General features: G+C 38.0%; 1 protein-coding gene across 1 annotated transcript in view; it reads left to right on the forward strand.

Annotated features, from left to right (window-relative positions):
- Positions 1–3809: 3809 nt before the first annotated feature.
- Positions 3810–26490, forward strand: part of LOC144197023 (contactin-associated protein-like 4) — a 34998-nt gene continuing 12317 nt past the window's right edge. Inside the window, exons 1-13 of the mRNA XM_077717554.1 lie at positions 3810–4222; positions 10312–10422; positions 14160–14353; positions 14993–15140; positions 15605–15799; positions 18735–18910; positions 19636–19779; positions 20082–20346; positions 21499–21642; positions 22432–22603; positions 23505–23611; positions 24934–25053; positions 25246–25443. Coding sequence (XP_077573680.1) covers positions 4147–4222; positions 10312–10422; positions 14160–14353; positions 14993–15140; positions 15605–15799; positions 18735–18910; positions 19636–19779; positions 20082–20346; positions 21499–21642; positions 22432–22603; positions 23505–23611; positions 24934–25053; positions 25246–25443 — 2050 coding nt within the window. The 5' untranslated portion in view covers positions 3810–4146. The remainder of the gene's footprint in view (positions 4223–10311; positions 10423–14159; positions 14354–14992; positions 15141–15604; positions 15800–18734; positions 18911–19635; positions 19780–20081; positions 20347–21498; positions 21643–22431; positions 22604–23504; positions 23612–24933; positions 25054–25245; positions 25444–26490) is intronic.

Here is a 26490-nt window from a genome sequence, read left to right on the forward strand (position 1 = left end):
GCCTAATGAATCGTTGGATGTCACGGAAAAACGCTATGCCGTCAATGGCTCACTTTGTGCATCACAAAGTCATTTGAAATGACATTCCATAGGTGAGCCTTCACAGCACACAAACAATTAATTGCTTGATTAATGGTGCAATGTCATTTTGGATGATTAGTGACATTGTAATGCCTCTCAGGTTAATGTTGGTAGTCAAACAGGAAGATTGGACATATTTTTTATTTGCCAATGTTACATGTTTTTTCTTCAATTGTGTTAACGTAAAGTTCTATATTGTCACGTTAAAATAATTGTCAAAAAAAATGTTAGTAAACATGACCAATTCAACAAATTTGTGCATTTTTTTGTGTTTCCTGAAAAATAAAGTAAAAATGGGTTAAGCATTATTTTAAGAAGGAATCAATATGCACCAAATGCTTTTGATTTTTTCTGTGTGTCTTTTATAGTGTTCAGCCTACATTAATTTTTTGTGTGCACCTAGTACACAGTGTTTTGACCCCAGATCTGTGAGCCCGACGTGCTAACCACGAAAGCCGCCGGGCTAGACACCAAGCAGACCGCTTTAATAAATATATTTGGCTGAAAGACTTTGAAACTTACTGTCATTGGAAAAGGTTAACTCCATCGTTAATACAATTATCAAGCTGTTCTATGGACTCGTTAAACCATGTGTGTCAAAGTGGCGGCCCGGGGGCCAAATCTGGCCCGCCGCATCATTTTGTGTGGCCCGGGAAAGTAAATCATGAGTGCCGGCTTTCTGCTTTAGGATTAAATTCAAATGAAGACTATAAATGTATATTGATTTTCCCCCTTTTAAATCAATAATAGTATTTTTAATCATTTTTTACCTGTTTTTAAGTTCAAAATTTCATTTTTCAAAGTCAAAAAATATATTTAAAAAAAAGCTAAAATAAACATTGTTTTAGATCTATTAATAAACTGAACTTTCAGGGCTTTTAATCCATTTATAGGAATTTAAATATTATATCTAAAATGATCCGGCCCACATGAAATCGAGTTGACGTTATAGCGGCCCGCGAACCAACCCGAGTCTGACACCCCTGCGTTAAACCAAAGAACGGTAATATTTGTCGAATAAATTCCTGTCACATATTTATATTTTCTAATCTCATTTTCTGAAACGGTTTATCCTCATTAGGGTCGCAGGGGGTGCTGGAGCCTGTTTGCGTGTCTCTTTTTCCCCTGTAATTAGTGAGCAACCAGTCCCGGGTGTACCCCGTCTACTGCCCAATCAAGTGGTTGTTGTTTGTCTCCTTGTGCCCTGCAATTGCCTGGCCACCAATTCAGGGTGTCCCCCACCTCTGGCCTGAAGTCAGTTGGGATAGGCTCCAGCACCCCCAGCAACCCTAGTGAGGATAAAGCGGTTCAGAAAAAGAGATGAGACGAGCTATAATAGCTATGCACATCATCAGATTGTATGAGACCTTCTCCTTGCCATATTGACAACAGGGAATAAAGTAGACTAATACATCAACATGATCCGCTAGGGGGCACCCCATTGCGACCTCTCATACAAACAGCAAGTGGAAAGAGTGATGAAAGTAAAACTCAATCGGCCACAAACTCTTTATATTAGGTGATATTGATCCCTCAACCCATTTTGTGCTGTGAAATAGAAACCGAGTGTTGTTGTTATTGTTCTCTCGTATCTTTGCTACAACTGGCTCTTTTAGTCCAAATCTATTGATTTTTTTTAGCCAGCTGGTGGGTATGTTTCTTGAAAACACTTTTTGCAAAAAAGAGACACAAACTAATATTTACAATAATACAACAAAATAAATACAAAGACAGGACATGGACATGTCTCAAACATGAGTATTGCATTACAGTATAATGTATAATGAAAAATCAATTTTATTGTATAAATGCTAAACAAACAAAAACAAATGAACAAACAAACAAAACAAACCCATAGTTTAACCATTCCAATAAAGGAACAGGTTGGATTTGTTTCAATCTGTGGGATTTGTATTTCATTTGTGTTTTGTATTATCCCTGTGAAAAATGCTCTATAATTAAAATGTACTTAGGCTATCGACTCATCTCTCATCTCATCTCATTTGCTGAACTGCTTCATCCTAAATATATGCGTGTTTGTGATGTTATTACTATTTACACTCTACAGTTCCACTTCTAACATGGCGAAGTCTATTTCTGCCACAAAAAAAGTTTGAAAGCTTTTTTTTTTTAAGGAGCCAATTTCTGCCATTGGATTATTTTTATTTATTTATTTTTAATTGAACTATCTCTTGCCTTTTTCTGACAGTGGTGAAAAAAATGGTAAAAACAGAAGAGGATTTATGAACATATTTACTGGTTTATACTGCATTCTGTATCATAGTCATAGAGGGTTAAAAAAAGTAGAAGCTTGTGCTTTATTACTTTTATTCTAAAATGAATTAAATTGACAATAAATAAATTTGGTGACTTCAGAAGCATGAGTCGAGGCTGAAAATGTGTATATGATGGCTTTATCATTATTGTTTTTGAATGGAATGCTTTTATTGTCATTATACAAGAATAAATAATTACAATACATAATAAATTAATGAACAATAAGTGATGAATAAATAATAATAAATATTAAAGGTTTAGGGTTAGTATTTAATATTTTATAACATGGCTTGGACTGCTCAGATTTGCTCAATCGGACATCACATTGTCCATCATTGCCCTGCGATTGGCTGGCCACTGATTCGGGGTGTCCCCCGCCTGGAGCCTGTAGATGGCTGGGATAGGCTCCAGCACCCCCGCAACGCTTGTGATGAAAAGCAGTTGATTCAAGAATTGCTGACAGATACTATTCACATTAGGTTGAGCATCACCAATGAGTGGACATACTCTGTGAGTCAATCACTGATGCAAGAGTGTGAGGACCTAATTTCAGTTATGCATTTAAAATGGAATACCTACTAATAAACAGGATGTATCTGTTAGCAGGGCCTCAGTAATTCTTCTCATGTCAAAAACACTATCTGAACATTCTGTATACAGTGCAAAAACATGGATCAAATCTTCCATTGGTTGTTTTGTATCAAACAAAATCAATCTATCTTTTCTGTCACAACCGAATGGAGTACTTTGTTCAGGGTTAATATTTATACGTGTTGTTTGTTGGACATACACTCTTCCTTCTCAGCCTTAAACTGCCGAGTATATTTTGAGAATACACATATGAAATAAATGAATAGATAATAAAGTTAGTTGGCTGGCCCAGTTGGACGATTGGTTGGCGGGTCATCTTTACAGCTCTGGGGTCCTGGGTTCAAATCCAGGTGTCCATCTCTGTGGAGTTTGCATGTTTGCCCCCAGGCCTGTGTAGGTTTCCTCTGGGTTCTCTAGTTTCCACCCACATTCCAAAAACATGCATGGAAGGCTGATTGGACTCTCTAAATTGCCCCTAGGTATGGGTACGATTGTGCATGGTTGTCCGTCTCCTACTGCCCTGTGATTGGCTGGGCCACTAATTCAGGGTGTCCCCTGCCTATGTCCCGGAGACAGCTGGGATTCCGTTCCAGCACACCCGGTGATCCTAATGAGGATCAAGCGGTTCAGAAAAAGAGATGAGAAATAAAATAAGTTCACATCTCCTAAAAGAGTTACTCGAAAGAACAACTACATTATGTGTGAAGTCTCTAAACCTGGGGTGGCCAAGTCCGGTCCTCAAGAGCCTCAATCCAGTCTGTTTTCCATATCACCCTCCTTTACCACACCTGAATCAAATGATCAACTCATCAGCAAGCTGTTCAGAAGCTTCATACTGATCCTGACTATTTGATTCAGGTGTGTAGGTGGAGTTAGACATGGGAAACAGACTGGATAGGGGCTCTCGAGGACCGGACTTGACCACCCATGCTCTAAAGGGTAATAGCCCTCAACATGTCACTGCGCTGTGGTGTAGATTTGCAATAGTGTTGGAAAAGCCCCCTCCATATCGCTTGATTTTCTTCCTTGTTTTCCTCTATCACTTGACAGAGTGCAGACGGTGTGAGAGCAATCCCTGTTCTCCCTAGCTGTACCGACTAGACTGTGGCAGCAGTTGAGTGTGGCTGGAGGAGCGAGGCAGCGAACACGCAAGAAGAGGACTATCGGCACTCAGTATCACGGTATTGTGCTTTCAACATGCCTCTGCGGAGTACAAGTCTCCCTGGGATTGCGTTGCTGATTGCCGCTTTTCTTCGCTGCTCCTGTGGAACAGGTGAGGAGTCATTTTAGGTTCACCCTGAGCTGATGGCTTTTTTGACAAGCATATATTATGTAATGTGATATACCCATTGGGGTATTAATGATACCTTCTTTGGTGAAGGACAGCTTTTTAAAAGCATAAAAGAAAAGCTATTTATTATTTATTTAGGAACTTTTCAAATGGTTTGAAAATTAGCAATGTTATTAAATAAATAAATAAATACATAAATATAATATATCAATGTTATAATTTGATGATGTAGCATGTTTTTTTTCTTTTTATTCTTGCTATGAAAGAGATACATCAAGTTAAATTGGGCATAGCAAATTCCACTATCGAAAAAAAACAAGCATTCAAATCAAGTTTTTGAATTCATGCAGTGCTTTTTAAATCTGTATTTCAAATTAGTATATGAAAAAGGTTAAATCACCAACAATAGAATAATTATTGTTATTGTAAATAAGGTATATCTTTAAACCGTAATAACTACATAAAACATTTTAGTCTTTTACAGCAATATAGTACATTTTCTACATATCATCATATTTCAACTCCTGTCCTTCAGTGTTAGGAAATGTGGTTGCTCATCACAATGTTTTAGGATTTTTACTCCATAGTCGATCAATTTTTGCTTACATGGTTTGCAGATAATAAAAATATAAATTACAAGCTCATAGGAATAAGCTTGAAAAATGATTGTTGAGAGAAGTGATGTAAGATGACACTGTGGTTCAAAGCATACAGTAAGTGTGTTCTCAGGTGTTGAATTATATGACATTTGCTGACCTAAAATGACATAAAAATGGTGAAAGGCAGAACAGACCTTATATAGTTCCGCCACCATTAAGATAAAACCAATTACCACCAGTTAAGATAGCAATTTGATTCTGAGTGATGCTAAAATTGAGATGATTTGAAATATACACCTACAGAACACACAAAGTGGGATCGGATCCATTTTACATGAAGTATGACTATAAATGCAATTCTGTCAAAAAATGTCTTCACTATTATAACAAATAGATCATTTACATAATTAGATGCATACCATTATATCAATCAATCATTATTCACCCTTCCCGCTCTTTTGCTCTACAGAACAGCAATTACAACACATTGAACATTTATCTCAAGTCCTCTTCAAATGGATTAAAATAAAATTATTTTTTGGTATTAATAGTTCAAACAACATCTATAATGACAATAATAATGTCATAATGAACGCATGTAAAAATTTTCCACAAGCTTCATTTCCTGACCATTTCATCTCATTTCCTGAACCGCTTTATCCTCACTAGGGTCGTGGGGGTGCTGGTGCCTATCCCAGGTGACTCGGTGGCCAGCCGATTGTAGGGCACAAGGAGACGGACAACCTTTTGTACTCTCACCTATACTTGGGGGAAATATAGAGTGGCCAATCAGCCTACCATGCATGTCTTTGGAATGTAGGAGGAAACCAGATTACCCTGAGAAAACCCACGCAGGCCCGGGAAGTACATGCAAACTCCACACAGGTGGACCCCCATGGTGAGGCTGATGCGCTAACCAATCAGCTGTCGGGCCACCGGGCCGCCCCTTGCTTGACCAACCTTAGATTATTCATAATTCAGAATATTTTCTAGGTGAATTGACACCGATTAATGTATTTAGCTCAATGGATTTTTAATGATCATATACTGTTTAATGATGTTAGCTATGTGGAAACGTTTTCCTTTTTTTCTTTCAACATTTTGTTATATGGTGAGTGACATTAACAATTTTAGCCATAATAACCATTTGTAAGAGTTGGTTTTGAATGTTTCCTTCAATTGCCTAATTATTTAAATAGACTCTACACAACTATGTTTTAGGGGAATCTTTTTAGTGGTTGAGCTTCGATTATTTTGTTTTTTTAAGAGTCGATAATCAGCCGTATATTGTTTTGATTCTCTATTGACAACAGAGGTCCCGCCCTTTACCATTCAAACAATTACAAGATCACTTCTTTGTCTTCATCTTGGCCGTTGCTCTCTAACATAAAACAGACATAATTATTTACATCTTATTTGTAAATTATTAGTCTCATTGAAATATCAATCATTTTTCATTTTAAGTTTGAAGCTTGGCCCATTTTGTTACGAAAAAAGTTTGACAGGCAAAGAATGTGGTGTTGGCAAAAGCATTTCAGGGTCTGATAACTTGCTCAAGGGTATCTATACTGTACTTATTCTTTTGTCTGCAGCAAATCTACAAAAACAGGTTCTCATGCATGGTTAGAAATATTAGCATATCACTTTATCCTCATCTTGATGACTTCCCTTATGGGTGCCTAGTTGAGTGTTTCATCAATTGGCTGAGCAAATGAGCTGTAGATTCTGATTATTTAAATAGTGCAGGTTGAAGGGGCTACTTAAATCAGTAGCTATTTTCTCTGGTCTAAAAAAAAATATTCAACCCATTGCAATTGTATCAAATATGCTGCATGAGGGTTTGATTTAAGTTTGGGTTTAGTGCCCTCCTTCACATGCATACAAATCTGTTCCATTAGAAATGTATGCATTTTCAAAGAGCTGGTATCCAGCCTTATGAGACCATAAACATCTGAAAAAAAATCCACTTTCTTTGAATGTGCTCAAAGTTTCTGACAAAGGCCCCCTATCTTTTATACTTTAATGAGAACTGGGATAAGTAGTGGATAAATCACCTTCACGTACCCAGTGTGTTCGGACAACGTGATTTGTACAAGTGTACTTAAAAGAAGATTGTGTTGAAGACAAGGTTGTGTAGCAGCCAATGGCAGGTGGTGTTGCAAGTCTGCAGATTCCTGTCACAAATGTTGATTTACTAATCCACAGCCCAGTTAAGCAATACAAGTGATAAAGATCTGCAGTCAATCCATCTGCACTTTGCGACCTGTGGGATCTTATATTTGGCCGTGGTCTGATACCCATAAATGGGAGTCACCAGAAAACAAAGCCATCCATCACACTGTCATTACAGTATCCAAGAATGCTTGCCATTGTGCCAATGATCAGCCACATTCTGCTGATGTCATTGTCCATTCCCAGTTCACAAAAGTTGCAGGAAATTAAGAACCAAAGTCATGAGTTACACAATAAGAGCACGAAAGGACAATCATTATTGTATACTAATACTACTAAGTTAAAGATATTTGAGTAATATTTTGGGATGAACCTGGCATACACTAGCACCATTGCAGATGAGACCAATTTGGACCTTTCATAACATTTTTTTTAAGTAACAGATGTCCAGTTTTTCATTTTAAATCACACACACAGCTCCAAAATGGAAAAACGTCTGCCCAGAGTCCCGTTCCCGGAACTCATTAAGCTCGTATCTCAATGTAAAACTGCATTGCAATTGACTACAACAATTTAACGTTACATTTTTACCCCTTAACCTCCCTTTTTTACACTTTTATTAATTTTACAATATTAATACAATATTAATACAATATTAAATATAAAACTCTTGATTGCATACCTTCATCTGTTGGAACAGTGTTTCAATAAACCAAATAACCAAATGCCATGTGCTAATGGCCACCACTTGCATACAGGACCAACCATTCATGCTAACTTCTGCTGTTGCCTCTCTGGTTTTCCTTTGTCATGTCAAGCTCTAAAGCAGTGGTCGGGAACCATAAACAATTCATATTTTCAAACATTATTCCTTGAGAGCCATACTCAGAATGTAAAAATACATGAAAATGTGAGCATTTATTATTCATTTCACCACTTTAAAAGTAAAAAAAAGTCTGCATACTTTTGAGAACATTATTTCACTGTTGCTAATCAATGAGTATCAATGAGAGGATGCATGCAGAAGAGTATAATGAAGTAAAATTATGATTGAAAAAAGGCGCTAGAGATAGTTTCAGCGCCACAGTACCGGTGTGACGCTCCCATTGGTGCATTTGGGACTTAGGTGTCTCACCACCGGTTCCCATATTTTACCACACATGTCCCCGAAGAGCCATATACACCCATGAAAAGAGCCACATATGGCTCCCGAGCCATAGGTTCCCTACCCCTGCTCTACAGAATTTGGTGTTGTTAGTTTGTAGCGGTCAATGGTCATTGCCCAGCTTCTTCATCTTCCTACTTGATGTGCGCTGCTTTTCTAGGCCCGAGTTGTATAAGTTTGAGTTGATTCACCAATTTGTTTTTGTTGCTCATCGTTTTACTGTGTACTCCTTGCATATGTGGCTGGTCCTTTTGTGTGGGGTTTGTGTGTTTTTACGGGGGTGTGTGGGTTTTCTTTGGGTACTCCCGTTTCTACTCCAGACATGCCTGGAAGACTGATTAAATAGTCAAAATTACCGCTAGGTATAAGTGTGAGTGAGAATAGTTGTCCTTCTCCTTGTTGCCTGTGATTGGATGGCCACCAATTCAGGGTGTCCTTCACCCCGTGCCCCCTTCGACCCTTTTGGGGGTAAGCGGTTCAGAAAATGAATTAATCAAAATAAGAACATTACCCAGGGTCATGTGCATCCAACCCCGGAATTGCACTGTGCAACAAGGGAGCCCCTATCAAATGATGCATTTTTTTACGATTTAATTTAATCAAAGTTGATCAGTCATAGTAAGTGTGAAACTGCCTATACTTTGACAATCAGGAAATGCAGGGATTGTTATGTTTCTTGTCCAGTGTGCCGACCTAAATCTTATCAGACAGCTGGCATTTAGCACCATTTAAAGGGCGCCTCATTTTAATATTGAACAAAGCAAATGAAATTCCGTATTAAAATATCATCTCATCTCATTTTCTGAACTGCTTTATCCTCATCAGCATCACGGGCTGTGCTGGAGCCTATCACAACTGGCTCTAGGTCAGAAAGAGCGGAGACCCTGAATTGTTGGCCAGCCAATCATAGGGCACGAGGAGACAGACAACCATGCACACTCACAACTATACTTAGTGCTAATTTAGAGTGTCCAAAAAGCCTGGCATGCATGTCTTTGGACTGTGGGAGGAAACTGCAGTACCCAGAGGAAAGCAACAGAGGCCCACGGGGGGCATGCAAACTCCATACAGGTGGACATGACCTGGATTTGAACCTAGGACCCTGGTGCCATGTGGCCAACACGCTGACCACTTGTGCCACAGGGCCTCCCTAGTATGAAAATGCTGGCAATGTTAAATTAGAAAATTTAAAACTCCAGCACCCCCATTTGGTTTCACAGTAAAAATTAATAAAAGAAGCCCAATTATATGAGGTATTCCATTCCCATTTTAACAAATGGCTTGGCAAATAAAATAGGGTTTCAGCTATCCCGTCCCCTATTTGCAAGGATGTGTGTGGGTGTAGGTGAGCGCATGTGTGTGGTGAAAGTAGTATATATACTAAGAATTGGAATCCATAAAGATTATGCTTATTGGATTTTTTTCTTGCATTCTGGCGGCTGTATTTTTTTCAATTTTCAATTCATGAGACAAAAATATGTAAGGTCTGTCTTTTGGTCCATGCAACTCTCATGCTTAAGTACAGAATTCTCTATGGCTGAAAATTCCAGGGAGTGGTAATTGTAACCAAAATGTTCCTTTTTTGTTCTGGTAATTCGATTTGAAAGAAAGATTAGATTCCATTGTCGTAGTAACCAGAAATTGCTTAACATAAGGTTAAGGTATTAATATACTCATCACTCATCATTAAAGTAAAACGTATAAAGTACAAAGTAAAGTAAAAAGGAATGTATTAAGAAATGTTAAAATGTAATTCAAAAAAAAGATAGAGGGCCTGTAAAACACGAAAAACAAATAAGATTGGACAGAGCTACTGCCACTGGCTTCCGCGTGGTGGCGCCATCTTGGGGGAAAAATAAAACATTATTTGGAGAACGTCGTTGGGCCGGATTAAAAAGCCGGATGTGGCCCGTGGGCCATATTTTGCCAATCCCTGGTTTAGTTGGTAGTTTTTTTTCAAGGACTGTGGGATGAATTAGAGAATTTACATATAAAGTACTGCTCTACTTACAAAATAATCCAAGTTCTGGAACTAATTAATTTCATAAGTAGAGGTACCACTCTATGTATTTCCCTTTCTCTTTGTTTTGTTTTCAATTTTGTCTTTTCCTAACCCCACATTATTTTGTCAACAGATGTTTGTGACAACCCCCTGGTGTCTAATCTGCCCCATGCATCATTCCAAAGCTCCTCACAGCTGTCTGGTAGCCATGGGCCAGTCTATGCTAAGGTCAACAAGAGAGAAGGTGAGACTGCCAATTATCCAATGCAATGATTCATAATAAAGAATCAGGGTCAACAAAGGTTTCATTTTAGTATTGTGTTTAAAATATATTTGGATTTGCTTCAAACTCAAGTGAAAAGAGCTTTCATTATTTAGAATGCTCAAAGTTGGTAACTGGTGAGCCTGTACTCATTACAAAGAATTGCCATTTTCTACCTTGAGCAGTAAAATCTGCTAACTCTAAATCCAAGTCAGAGGAGAGTGGGAAAGGTGATGAAACTAATGAATTGAGTCTAACTTTCCTCAAGAAGGGGAGCTTTGTCACTTTAGGTTAAAAACCTATATACGACCATCCATTGTTAAATTTGTGGTTTCAAGGGAAGAATGCATTTCGTTGACTGCACACAACAATGAACAGAATTTCATTAGGGTGAACTGATTTAAGTCATTGGTTGTGATGGAACACTTTGCTCTTTGTCTTTCGCCAAGTAGCGTTAGAAAGGCTTTAAGAGATGTACTGCTCTTCAATATAAATCTATAAGTTAAATTGTTCAGCAAAAACTTTGTCAACATTGTGTTGTACTTATCTCTGACTTCAGGCAGGCATAATGCAGACTAGAGTCCCTGTTAAATTGAGAGTGAGAGGGACATAGAGAGGGACACTCATGCTCACACTATAACTAATTGAGAACAGAACCCACACCGTATTTTCAATAAAATCTTTGATTAAATAGAGTTCTGTTCAAAAGATTAGTCTATATATGTATTGTTTTTTTTAAAGGGACTGTCCAGTTATATTGATGATTGAAGTTCAAGGGGGTTGGCCCAAAAGCTGAGTGGTTAGCGCATTGGCCTCACAGTTCTTGGGTCCTGGGTTCAAATCCGGGTCGGTTCACCCGTGTGGAGTTTTTATGTTCTCCCTGGGCCAGCATGGGTTTCCTCCGGGTACTACGATTTCCTCCCACATTTCAAAAACATGCATGGTAGGCTGATTGGACACTCTCAATTGCCTCTAGATATGGGTGTAGGTCTGCATTGTTTTCCGTCTCCTTGTGCCCTGCAATTGACTGGCAACTGATTTCATGTGTCCCCCGCCTCTGGCTCGGATCGGAGTCAACTGTGATAGGCTCCAGCACCCTCCATGGCCATAATGAGAATAAAGCAGTTCAGAAAATTAATGAGTTAATGTTCAAGGGGGCCGAATAGTTTTGCAAGTTACTGTACAGTAACCCTAACCCTTTCCCAAAGGACCCATTCACTAATCATCCGTATCGCGCATCCTCGTAAGGGTTCTGGTGCGATTTTGGATCGGTGTGAAAAGTAGTATGGTACTAATAATAGGGATGATCCTACTTTGCGGTTTTTCGATTATCGCAGCCATGCCTTGTCTACATTCAATCAGCCTGCCATGTATGTTTAGGAATGTGGGAGGAAACCTGAGTAACTAGAGAAAACCCACGTGAGCCCAGTGAGAACACGCAAACTCCACATAGGTGTAACGGCCTGGAACAATTTGTGGCCGAAGTAGGTCAGTGATGATAATTGCTGGCCCTTGTTGTTGCTGCTCCACCCATCTGGTGCTAGAACTGTGATTGGGTGACAGCAGCGCTCAGCCACCTGGTCACCTGGGCCTGACATTTTGAGATTTTGTGTATATTGTTTTTTTTTTTTACTTGTACCCTTCTCTTGTGGCACTCCGCCATCATCTCTATTACCCCCATTTTTTTAAGATCCTTGTTGACCTCCTATCCTGGACCTCTTTTGTTACTTCCGGTTTGTATCAGCCTTATTTTTTTTTCGGGGTTGGTGGAGTTTGCTTAATAAATGTTCAAACACTACTCTTTTACCATATCTTATTATTTGTCACTCGATTATAATGATGACTGAATCGCGGGTATTGTGTCCCTCATGGTTTCCATTGATTCGTGTGATCGGGTGTATGTATTTTGTAATCAACCATTGTCTGTCTATTTAAACCCTGTGTGTTTGTCAGTCTTTGTCGAATTGTCTTTGTTATTTTCTTGAATCCCCTCTGCCTCACTCATTAAAGTTTTTGTTAGAGTACTCCACGTACTCGCCCCTTGATTGCTTCCCTTCAATTGGGTCCAACTCTATATTCCATGACCGACGCCACGCAAGAGGTAACACTTACAAATGTCCTAACTTTTGCATGTTACTTTTGTATGTTACTTTGCATAGAAGGGTGTCATTCCTTATTTACCTGTTTCAACAAGGACTAATTTAACTCATCATTCCAAAACGTTAAGACAAAATTATGCTGTCCACTAGCATGGACAGCTGAAAATGTGTCTGGTATACTGCCTTACTGTTCGATTGGGTTAGTGGTTCGTTTTCTAAAAGGTTTTGCTGCAAATGATTATCTCATATCATCACATTTTTTGAACCGCTTTATCTTCACTAGGGTCGTGGGAGGTGCTGGAGCCAATCCCAGCTGTCTCTGGGCCAGAGCCGGGGGACACTTAATCGGTGGCCAGCGGGTCGCAGGGCATGAGGAGACGGACAACTATGCACACTGGCACCCATAGCTAGGGGCAATTTAGAGTGCCCAATCAGCCTACCATGCATGTTCTTGAAATGTGAGAGGGAACCAGAATACCCAGAGGAAACCCACACAATGCAAACTCCTCACAGATGGACATTGAACCCGGGTCGCGGGAGCTGTGAGGCCGACACGCTAACTGCTTGTCCAATCGGGCCACCCTGATTACATCACATTAGCTAAATGTTTTTCTTGCTTTGGTTCAGTGGTTAACTCTTTTCTGTGCTCCGGCACAGGAAAAACAAATTGTTTTGGTTGAGAATGCCAATAAAAAGTTTTGCCCTTTGTCGATTAAAGCTTCTTGCACTTGCTCTGTTGCTGACACAGACTGTCAAGAAGATACTTCAGGCCAGTGAACTGATTTGAACAGACTGAAAATTGGGCTTTTGAAAAGCCAATGTCCCTCGTTTGTCCTCTTCGTCCTGACTTTTTTGTTCTGTGATGTGGCAGAAGTGTAAGAGAGGCTTTGACTCTCCAGGACACAGAGAAGAGGACTTCAAAGTCAATTGTGCTAGATAGATACACACTTTGTCGTGACAGGGAGTGGAAAAGAAAAGTCTTTGCGTTCATTTAGACTGGCTGAATTGAGAATTGTACAGAGGAAATGTGTAGAAAAGAATCAACAGGGTTTGTCTTTGAGCATGCTTTGTTGCTTCAACATTTGTTTTTGGGTAACTAACCATTTCCCTTTTTTCATGCTTAAAAGTCATGGTTTTGAATTGGGTTTGTAGGACAGCTGAATTGACAAGAATACAGAAGCATTTTGCCCAAGTCACCAATTTTGACATGGTGGCCTGCTTCTTTACAATAGTGGTGCCTGTAAAGATTAAAACAGGTCAATTTCTAGCAGAGATTAAATCTCAACCGAAGAACCATCAACTCCTATTTCTCCCTAAATTGAACATAACATGGGCCCTCGCTCTTTCCTCCAAATTTTACACCTGGAAGCTATTCATTATGACTTTTTATTGATGGTTAAATTAATATTTAAATCATATACTGGATGAATAATAAATCAAATTTGACAACGTTAACATGGCCTACAAGGTGGTTTTATGTCTAATCGGTCTCAACGATACCTGAAGACAAGAACAAATTTTCCAATCAAGCTACCGAGATGTGTGTATATTACCTTGTCAAACAAAGTTATTTCTTGGTACTCTCAGTATTGGATGAAAGGTTTTTTGTTGTTGTTGCAGGAGCTGGAGGGTGGTCTCCTCTCACCTCAGACCGATACCAGTGGCTGGAGGTGGACCTAGGAAGCAGAACAAAGATCACTGGTGTTGCCACTCAGGGACGTTATGGTAGCTCTGACTGGTTGATGGCCTACTTGTTGATGTTCAGCGATACAGGCCACAATTGGAGACAACATCGTCAAGAAAATAGTTTTGGGGTAATTATCCAAAAATCTCCATTATATGTTTTAGTATTCAGTTTACTTCAGTAAGATATAGTTATAATTTTTAACTTCTGATAAGTTTTTATTGGGAATGTTTTCTATTGTACCTAGTAGTGTATTTAGTTAATATATGCTGTATTGACAAAGAATAGGATATTTAAGGCAATCATACATTGCCTGGGAATTGGACCTAAGCCTCTCACATAAGAAGCGAAGATTCTACCACTGACGTGTCAATGCTTGTTTGGCCTCCAATCATGTAATGAAGTTAAACTATTTGCATCAAAGCTAAATGTCAGGTCAGAGGTCAAAATTATATCTAATTTGAAAGCAACAGATAATTCCAAAGTTCATTCGCCCGACTTCGGTTTGGACAGACACGGGCTCGATTCCCTCAGTCGGCGCTATGTTTGTGAGTGCGTATGGTTGTTTGTCTCTCTGTGTACCCTTTGGGTTACTGGACACCACATAAGGATTTAGTCTGCCTTTCGCCTGATGTCAGCTGGGTTAGGCAAACACCGGAATGCTTTCGAGGATGCGCAGTATGGAACGAATGAATACATGTCAAAGCATTTACTTGTTAGTGTCCTTATGAGATGCGTATTATTATCAATTGTCTTTTCATATTTGTAGGCTCTACCAGGCAACAGCAATGCTGACACAGTGGTCCAGTACAAATTTGAACACATAGTGCTCGCTCGCTTTCTCCGCTTAATCCCCCTAGCCTGGAACCCTAGTGGGAGGATTGGACTTCGACTTGAAATATACGGCTGTCATCATGGTAAGTCTTCTAGATTATCATAAAAGAACAGAAACCAGACTATTATTTTTTACTAGATGAAAGAAATTCAAAAACTGTAATTTCCCCTTCTTCAAAAAATACTTGCAAGCTCTTCAACTAAGGCGCTTAGTCTATTTATTTATATATACATCTATGTATGTGTATGTATATATATATATATATATATATATATATATATATATATATATATATATATATATATATATATATATATATATATATATATATATATATATATATATATATATATATATATATATATATACAGCAAAAAACAAAACTATATTTTTTATACAGCTTTCAAACCATTTAAAAAATAGGAGATGGTTCCATTTTGTTCCTGAAAACAAAAGTTTCTCACTGCCAACAAGATACAGAGTATGGTTTGGAAAACATGTAGCATTGTGTTTATCTCCCTCTTTCTCTGAACTATATTTTCAAAGCATCTGACATAGTAAACCTTGATGGCAGCAGCAGTGTCCTATACAGGCTGAGTGCACAGACAAGTCCCTTGACCATTTCTCTGAATATGAAAACTCCGGAGATTTTTGGGATCCTATTCCATGTCGAGGGAAAGGGAGATCACAGCCTCACTCTGGCTTTGGAAAAAGGCAAGCTGATGCTTTTTCACCAAAAAGGTACATTCTTTTTTTTAACCCATAATATTATTAGTAATATAGTTCTTTTATTTTTGTTTTCTTATGCCGCACAATTGTAATGAGACATTTTTAAAGCAACCTTGCTTTTTTATTATTTATTTTTGGATGGTTATCAAAAATATGATGAGGAAGATGCAGTTTTTGAAGCAATATGTCCAATGTAATGAAACAGCAAATGAGTAACTAGTGATAACTAAATAATGTATTAGGTTTTTTTAATCATTTCTGTTTGTGATCCTTGCCATGAAAACATATTTTCCCCCCTCCTGATTTCTGCGTTTTTTGCATTAGTATCACACACAAAGTTTAAAATCATCAAACCTATTTTAAATCGATGCTGGGTAGCCAAGGGTGTTTAGCATGTTGACCTCACAGCTGGGGACCTGGGTTTAAATCCATGTCAGTTTCTTGCCAAATGTAACGGGTGGCACACCTTCCAATAAGTTAAACTTTTGACTCATTAGACCACTGAATGGTCATCCAAAATTGTGGAGTATCACCAAGATGTTTTTGGCAAATGTAAAATGAGTCTCTATAACGTTTTGGGACAGCAAGGGTTTTCGTCTTGGAACTCTAACAACTTTGGCCAGTGTTTTCTTATAGTAGAGTATTTTTTTTTCTTGATTCAACACGCGTGGTGGTAATGAGGTGTGGGTGTGGCCAGTGAAGTTGTACACAGCTTTATTTTGTGATTTTGTGATTTAACAAAGAGTGGCCAGACAAGTTGGATTTTTTTCCTGCCTTGGTAAATAAAATCATAATTTAGAAACTGCATTTTCTCTTTCCTTGAGTTGTCTGTGTGTCATCCGAAAATTGATTTGAGGGTCTGAAACCTGTGTGATTGTGTGATAAATATTATAAAAATGCAATCCCCAGGAAGGGCCTAAACACTTTTTTACAGCATTGTATATTATTGGCCATTTTCCCTCTGTGCTCACCACCACTGTCTCTCTTCCTTCCCATGGATTTGTAATGGGTGGACAGTGTAATTGAGCTCAGCAGCTTTCTTTAAGCATCAATCCATAGACACTATGTGCTGTCATCTCAACAGTAAAAGGAGAGCAGAAAAAAATGCGTACATAAATATATATTGCTAACAGCATATTATAGTTTCTACGAGGCTACTTATGTTATTTCAGGTTTGCCTGCACTTTTCAAACCAATGAATGCCATCACCAAAACTTACTGGCTGCATAACAAAGTGATCATAGAAATCAAACAGGGCCAATTCCAAACATTTAAACATAATTAATTCAAGGACTTTCTTTGTCAGGGAATTTGTTTGTACAGCAGCCATTGATTATTGTGTGCAAATACAGGAATGATTCATAGGGGCACAAGACAAAAGACAACATGCAAGCAGTATTTTGTCTCAATATGCCATGAAGCTGGAAGAAAATGACTAGCCCATTAAGATTAATGCTCTCTTCTCAAAACTCTCATTTTTCCCATGCTTTGCATTCATCAAAATGTCAGTTTGCTGTAATGTACTTCGGTGCTTGTCAATTCAAATCAATTAGTAGCTGTCAAGAGACTCTGTAATACACAGCAGCAAATGCAAGTGAATGTTTTGCCCCATCATTTTTTTTGCACAATAAGTTTAGTTGAATCTGTAATGCAGACTTGGACTTAGTTTCCGTGTTTTTTAAACAAAATATATAACATATTTTGTCCTCCCAATCAATTTAAACCACAGATTCTGAAAGTACATGCAGTGAGGGTGCCTATGTGGACTAAGTAAAGGAATAGTACAGTTATTGATCGTTTGTGTAATCACTTTTTGCATTTGTACTAATGCATGGCTTTTGTAATATACGAGGCAGTCTTTTTTTCCCAAACAGCTACAAAGAATGTAACAACTTTGCTCTTTTTGCTGTTTGCGCTAATCACAACAGCAACGGTGGTTGCGTGTGTGTGCATATCTCATCTCATCTCATTTTCTGAACCGCTTTATCTTCATTAGGGTAGCGGGGGATGCTGGTGGGGAACACCCTAAATTGGTGGCCAGCCAAGCGCAGAGTACCAGGATTCCGACAACCCATTTAGAGTGTCCAACCAGCCTACCATGCATGTCTTTGGAATGTGGGAATGTACTCGGAGAAAACCTGCGCAGGCCTGGGGGGAACATGCAAACTTCACACAGATGTATTGACCTAGATTCAAATCCAGGATCCGAGAACTGTGAGGCTGGGGAAAACCCTGAATTGGTGGCCAGTTGATCGATCGCAAGGTACGGGGAGATTGAAATTTTGTTTTAAATTTTGATACTTTTCTTCTCCCGGCCGGGTTGGATTTATTTGCCCCGCCTTTTGTATTCCTTCAAAATATTTCCAAAACGATGCAGACAAATGTCCTCACAATAGGATAATGCATGACCACTTGCCAGCGAGATGTAGTATATGCGCCATTCGCACTGACTAACGGGAACAAAAACACTGAAAAAATGCAACGCTCCGCCCAGTGCTCGCAGAGACATTACCCAAGGGAGCTGTGACCACAGAGACATTACACAAGGGAGTTGCGGGGAGAGAGACAGTACCCATGATGTTCTTATGAGTAGCCTCTCGTGTCCACTGTCTACTCATATATCAAAATTTGTCTAGTATCTCAAGATAAATATTTGCTCAAAATGTTACTCGTTTATCAAATTGCTCGTATGTCGGGGTACCACTGTATATGATAGTGAGTGTGAATTGTTTTCTGTCTCTCTTGCCCTACCGCTGACTGTAGACCAGTCTAGGGTATAGTTTCTCTTTCGCCCGAGGTCAGTTGGGATTGGTTCCCGCAATCCTTTCCTCTTGCAAGAATGTGTGGTATTAATGAGCAAATGTATATTTAGTAAAACTCACAAACTCTTTTTCGTAACTCCCATTTTTACTTTGACAAACATTATCTTTTGTCTACCATACTGCAGGTTTGAGTTCATCCACTGATGGTCATGTCCTTACAACAATGGGTAGTCTGCTCGACGACCAACATTGGCACCACGTAAAGCTTGAGAGATCTGGAAAACATCTCAACCTTACTCTAGATAAGAATACACAGCAGGTTGTACTACCAAAAGAGCTCAGTCATTGGAACATTCACTGGGTGAGTAAAATGACATAACATTACGAGATTGCATTTTGACATTTGAAATTTTCCTCTCAATTAACGTAGTTCAATGAAATTTTTCTCTCAATTTACGTAGTTCAATTAAATTTTTCCCTCAATTTACGGAGTTCAATTAAATTTTTCTCTCAATTAACGTAGTTCAATGAACATTTTCTCTCAATTAATGTAGTTCAATGAAAATCTTTTTGTTTTGTTCAGCACAGTCTAACACCTAATCTTTTAATCAAAAATTTAGCAAGAATATATGAATATAACACACATTCTCAAAAACGAGCATCAGGAAGAGTCACCATTATGCTGAAATTGGAACAAAAGTAAAGAAAGTGTGAAACTCATAACCTGTAAAAATACCAAAATAAACTGCTGCATTATCATAGTTATATGGTTTGAAGGGATAAAAAAATCATTCTACTCGAGCTGTGTAGAAATCTGTAAAATACATAAATGCATTTATTTAAAAAAATATGATGTCTATCCTCGCTTTAGCTAGTTGCTAGTTCCTCCAACTGTTATTCCAAAATTTTGATAGTTTGAGTCCATTGTATATACTGTGTATTTTGTGCGACTGTGGTTGGTCTTTATCTTTTTCTTAAAAGTACAACGTTAAGAACAAGAACCTATGTATATTGTGAACCAAATGAATAAGCTTTTCTGCATGCAGTAACCACAAGTAACTGTTTATGCATTGATTCATTTTGCAGTTGAGTCTAGGCACTATCCAAAGCACTGGATTTCATTCAAACCCCTATAGGAAGAACTTCAATGGATGCGTGGAAAACCTGTATTACAATCATGTCAATTTGATACACATGGCAAAACAGAACAACCCCCAGGTCACTGTCATGGTAAGTTGACACCTGTTCTTTAATTATCAACTTCTTTACATCATACACACCATCTATTTTTATGTAAATGTATTTGCGAAAATTTATTCTGACATCACGAAATACATTTCATAATGTGAATGCTCTATAAAATAAATATGGCTTGAATGTTGAACTTCCCCCCAATTTCAAAATAAAGTCCAATTCTTACAAGTTGTAACAATTTAATACCCAGATGATGGAACACAGGGAAGAAAACAATTGATCTGTCATGACAGTCTCAAAAAAAGTATGCCGATTAACTCCCTTCCTCTTCCATTCAGGGCAATGTGACTTTTTCTTGTGCTGAGCCACTTTCAGTGGCTGTAACATTCACCGACTCCGAGAGCTTTTTCGAGATACCTGGACACACAACAGGTTTATCGGGGCATGTCATAACTTTACAATTCCAGACTTGGAACAAAGAGGGATTACTACTCACCTATGACTTTCTGCAACAAAACAGAACTCTCTGGCTCTATTTGAGTGAAGGCAGACTCCAAGTACAGATCAATGACAGTGTCAGGGCACTGCTCAACTTCCATACAGGTTGGTAATATACACTAGATATACTGTAAAAAACTAATGACATAAAGTATCTTGTTTGGTTTTATGAACATTGCGGTATCGTGAACTACAAATACGTACCCTAATTATGAGTTATTTCATTCCTTGGGTGACTTTGTCTTTTGCTATTAAATAAGGTCAAATAAATCAGAAGGCTAACTTTTGAATGATATGAAGATAATGACAAGCATGTTGATCACGAGCAGATCCAGTAGTCCCAACTTAACTTTCAGCTGTTCACATGAAAATTATCTTGCCACGTCGTTCACACACTTTATTTGGACAGTGGTCAATATAATGGATGGCTAAATTCTTATCTGGAGGGTTGTTATTTAATTGCACTTTACAAAACATTTGTGGTATTTTTTTTCAATTGCTTATAGTATTTTATAGTGTATTTGTCTTGATTAAAATCATTGTTTGTGTGTTTTGGAGGCAAATGAAACACTATGTATTGGTATTTCAAATCAATGCTAAGCTTCCTTGTGGTGTAGAGGTTCACTCGCCTCACTTCAGTGCAAGCAGACGTGGGCTCAATTCCCGCTAGTGGTGCTATATGGCTGTGCGTGCGGGTGTTTTTTTGTCTCTCTGCTATTAATAAAAACTGCAAAATCAGAAGAAAAAATGACTGATGATATGTGGGTGGAGGACACCATCTTGAGTACCCTTGGACTGACTGGCGACCAGTCTAGGGTGTTGTCTGCCGTTTGACCAAAGTCAGCTGCGTTAGGATCAAGCAGTGGTGTCCCGTCAAGGCCTTCAAGGCAGTACTTTCCAGAAGAAAATTATAATATAATATTTTCTCATTAATCAACCTTTTGTATTTTTTTGTCTCTATGCCCACCTTTGACCTATTTTTAGGTTTATTCGGTCACATCACACATGAAATTTAACTTGATTTTTTCTAACCTTTCTCATGAAACTCTATATAAAAGTTATCTTATTTCTTGATATTGTGAGAAAGAGAAATCTCTTAATTTTTTAAAGATGTGGATTTTAAACCATGTTATTTAAATGTTGTTTTTCTTGATTTTGTAAGAATGAGAAATGACCTAATATGTGTGTTATGTGGGCTTATCAACAATTCCTTGTACAGAGCAGCAACCTGATTTTATGATGACATTTGTGTGCCAGGTTCAGGGCTGAACGATGGTCTGTGGCATTCTGTCAAGCTTACCTTTGCAGAAGATCACTTGAGTGTCACAGTTGACAAAAATAAAGGAGCAACAGCTCATACAGCTGTCAGTCTACACCCTGAAGGTCAACTATACTTTGGTGGTAGGAAAACTCAAATGTTGCAATATTATATACATATAATAATGTATAATTAAGAGCATATTAAAAATTCTGCCTTACTGTTTTCTCTAAAAGTAAATTTCCATGTTTATTTGAATGTGTCTAAATAGCAAATATTGTACATGTCATAAAGAAGGTGAGATATTGTTCCGAAATTCATTGTATCTGGTCATCAGACCACAATTTGGGAGAGGTACAATTATTTCACTCATCCTGCAAAGAAGACAGGAGACAAAAGAGACAAACAACTTAAATAGTAGGAAAAAAACTAATTTCTAAAGTAAAGTTTTCCTGGTCAAGGTTTTTTGATTGTAAGTTTTAAAACACCTCCAACAACACTGATCAGGATAAGCTGTGTTAAAAATTGATTAATGATAAATATTCATTGTTATTTATATATGTATACTACTCTTTTCATGATGACCACACATGTGATCTTAAGTCAAAACAATTTCCCAAGTACATGTTAAAATATTTTCACAATGTAATTTTCATTCGAATTTATCACTAGAGGTCTCTTTTTTGGAGTTTATACTGCTCACTCTAACATAGAAAGCCTTTAACATAGCACTCCTTTATTAATGTTCATGTTTCGCTGCTGAGTACTGATATTTACACGTTGTTCTCAGATTATCAACATAATTTGGTTTCATTTCGGGGCACTTATGTATCAGCATTAAAGTAGCCACTTGTAAACTGGATTTGTCGTTAGCAAACCATGTACTTACTATGTACTCCATTAACTGTGTTGTATTGAATGTTCATCCTCAGGCTGTCCTCCACTGGGTGGTAGTCACAAGTGTAGGAACCCTGTTACAACCTTCCAGGGTTGCATGCGTTATGTCACCCTGTATGACAAACCAGTGGACTTCATCAAGATGCAACATAGGCTCCTGGGAAATTATAGCCACTTGTGGATTGATATGTGTGGAATCACTGACAGGTTTGTGAAGACTTTTTACATTTGTCTTTGTGCAGGCAACAACCTTTTAAAACACATAAAGGAAATGATTACACATTTGTGCTTATGAAATAAAACAAAATATCGCTTTGATTTTTTTTATTTTATTTCTTGTTCGAAAGTGACAACTACTGCATAAAAATAATCAAGATATTTTGACATTAGAAGCAATTTGGTCATCACAACATCTTAAACATCTGGTAAAAAATTGTAATTTGTGTCATTAAAAAGCATTGAAAAGCATCAGGCTGTTTTTTGTGCCTATTTAGCCTGTTTGTTATTGGTTTCTGATAAAATAAAATAAAAATGCCCACCCAAAAGTACGACTTATACTCCAGTGAGACTTATTCATTTATATTTTCCTACCCTGCGATTGGCTAGGCACTGATTCAAGGTGTCCCCTTCCTCAAGCACCCCTGGTGACCCTACTGAGGATAAAGTGGTTCAGAAAATGAATGAAAAAATATTTTTTTCTCTCCATTGTGTGTTATTTGGCTGGTGGAACTTATTTGTCAAAATTACAGTAATCGATTGAATGCAAATGTTTTTTGACTACAGCCTCTCAACTCGCCATATATCTTGTTCATGTAAGTAATTGTGCAGTTGCAGGATTCATCATGGTATGTAATGCAGTAAATTCAGTGCACTTCATCTTTATTATACAGTACTGCAGCTGGTTAACCTTCGAGTACCGCCTTCCCTAAACTTAAAAATATTATACAAAAATAAGAAAGGGGGTGGGGCTGAAGTTTTGGTCCGAACATATTCTCATTATGGGTACATTCAACCTTTTACGATTTTCTTTCTAAAAAAAATTGTGACAAACTTTTTGTACACTGAAAATGTTATCCTTCTTTCAATTCCCCCTTTGTCCTCCTTTCAGATGCTCTCCAAGTCATTGTGAACATGGAGGAACATGTACTCAAACATGGAATACCTTCTATTGCAACTGCTCCAACATTGGCTACAAAGGGGCCACCTGCCACAGCTGTGCGTAATATACTTAATTTCCCCCCAAAAATGCCTTGTGTAGACTGGTCGAACCCCAAAGATTCCCTAGGTATAAGTTTGAGCTTGAATGGTCGTTTGTCTCATTGTGCAGTGCGATTGGCTGGTGACCAATTCAAGGTTTTCCCAGCCTATTTCACATTGATGGCTGGGATAGGCTTCCGCAACCCTTGTGGGGATAAGTGGTATGGAAAATGAAACCCACCAGGGATTGAACCCTGAATTGCACTCCTATTGCTACCAACACTGTATATTATGAAATTTAATAAACCGCAATATTTTTGTTTCTGCTAACTCTGGGGTAAGAAAACTTTCTGTGAAAACATTAAAATTCACCACCCATGCCACACTATTAGCATCAGGCCAGGGTAGTAGTTATATTGTATGTAAATACAGATTTTGCATTTCAAATTGTTTTTCAGGACCTAATTCAGAAGACCATTATGCAAATAATAATACAAGCTCAACAACACTTACTGGGATGATGTTAAACAGCAGATGGTGTTCATTTTAAAAGATTACCCTCATATTTCAAGGGAACTTGAAACACCTTTTGACTACTCACAGTGTTAACCAAAAACATATTTCCATAACATCTTCTGAGCTTTTGTTGTTTTGGTTGATTTTCTCACTGTATCATAAGAAGAAACAATGTGAAATGTGCTAGATTTTTCTTTTTCAGCATTAAGATAACGATCTAAAGCTGGTGCAATAGAACTCTGATAATTTATCTGATTTTGAGTCAGTAATCGAGCAAACGATTAGGTAATAATTTCACTTAAATGACAAAATAATAATCTAGTCTCTTTAATATAGTCTTTTGGAATTCAATCATGACTAGAAAAGAATAATTAATGATGCCCTTACAATTGCCCTAAGTAAAAAAAATTTTTTTAAAAATACCGCTGGTGTAGTTCAGGAACAATCAATGTGATAACTTTCTAATTAATCTTAGAATCCATAAAATATTGTTGTGTATAGTACCTGTATTTGAAAAGACAATAAATGCAAAAATCAGTTTGAAAGATTTTTTGAGTTATTTCTTTCCTTGATTTGGTCTGACAGCAAGACAACAGTTTTTTTGGTGTTCCCTCACACTTCAAACAATGCGTATTGTTGTACAAGGAGTAACAAACACTGAAGACTGTGCCATTGAGGCGCCTACAGTAGCCTCTCCAGATAAATGGGAAAAATGACAAAAATCCACAAGTGCTTTAAAAAATCCTAGTAGTCTAAAAAGATTAGGATACACCATAGGGCTTTTGACATTCCAGGTATGAGCTTGTGTCTACTTTTCTCAACAGCAAGATATGAACAGTCCTGTGAGGCATACAAACACAAAGGAAGGACATCAGGACATTATTACGTCGATGTGGATGGTAGTGGTCCAATCAGAGCTCAGCTCATATACTGTAACATGACAGGTAAAGAACACATACACAAGCAGAAACACACATGGCATAGTCAAACAATTACAATCTATTATATACTTACTTGAATGAAATATAATTTTCTCTAATGAATAATTGTTTCTGCATACGTGCCCTCTAATGTTCTGCTTCTGAAGTGCTATATTAACTCATTTGAAAATCATGTCCCCCGTGTGACCACTTAAGACAGCGCTTGGATGGTGATCAAGCACAATAATACAGAACGAACCACGCTGCTTTCAAGCACAGAGAGAACGCAACATTCAGCCCATTTCCATTATGCTTCCGAAGAGGAGCAGTTAATGTTGATTCTACGCCAATCAGAGCACTGTGAGCAGGAACTTTCTTACTTTTGTAGGAATTTCCGTCACCTCAACAAACCAGGTAAAACTTCAAGTTTAATCATTGATTTTATTACGAGTTATATTTTGAGGAAATTATCATCAAGTGTTTCAATACTGTACTGTATCTCCTGCAATTTCCTCCTCGCTTATCCAAAGGACTAACAGTCTTTCCAACTCATTGTTGAGTGACAACCTCTTTTTTTATAAATCACAGAGGGGCCATAACAAGAAGTCATTGCTTTTATTGCTTCCTTCTGGTTCAATATCGTAGTGATGGTAGATGGATTACGGCCAGGTTACCTTGTAATATCAGTCAGCCACATGCCACTTTCTTTTTTTTTTGACATCTTCTGCTGTTCTTCAATGGGTAAAAGCCAATGCTTATTCATTTCATTCACACCAGTAATTTTAAATGGCTTTAACCACACCCAGATAACTTCAAAAACGAACTCCGTGACAAAGAATGATGTTTGAATTTTGTTGTTGTGGGACAGTCAATGGCCAGTGGAGTGTAGAGAGATTGTCAGGTATAACACAATGATACTCCAAAAGTTTCATTATAAAGGAACAAATACGGGAAATGTAATTTTGTTTTGACTAGCATCCTGTTTTCGTATACAATAGTATAGCAATAGTCATTTGCATATCAAAGGTGACCATAACCTGAAATTTCCATGTGTAGAAGCATTCACAAGTAGAGATAAAATGGTATTTAAAAAAAATGACAGTTGCCTTCTTCAGGTTTATCAAATAATGTGGTGTAGTTACGGTGTTGGGCGGAGGGCTCCAAAACAGGCACAAAGACAGGTTTGACCAGGCGTCTTCTATTTATTGCGGGCGAAGGGGGGAGCAGCATGTACAAGTCGGTGTCCATAGCGTAGGGGTCGATAGCCGGGAGGTCAGTAGAGGGGTCCAGCGAAGGTACAAGATTGTGGTCGTGAACGCGAACGTGGTCTTAGAACAAAACAAGAAGTCGTACATCAGGTGATCAGATGAACAGGGAGGTAGCGCAAAAGGGTATTTTACAATGAAATGATAAAGACCCTCCAGCGATGTGGTCAAGCTCTGAGCGGCTTAAATAGCTCTG

This window comes from Stigmatopora nigra, chromosome 5 (assembly GCF_051989575.1).
Source record: "Stigmatopora nigra isolate UIUO_SnigA chromosome 5, RoL_Snig_1.1, whole genome shotgun sequence".
Taxonomy (NCBI): domain Eukaryota; kingdom Metazoa; phylum Chordata; class Actinopteri; order Syngnathiformes; family Syngnathidae; genus Stigmatopora; species Stigmatopora nigra.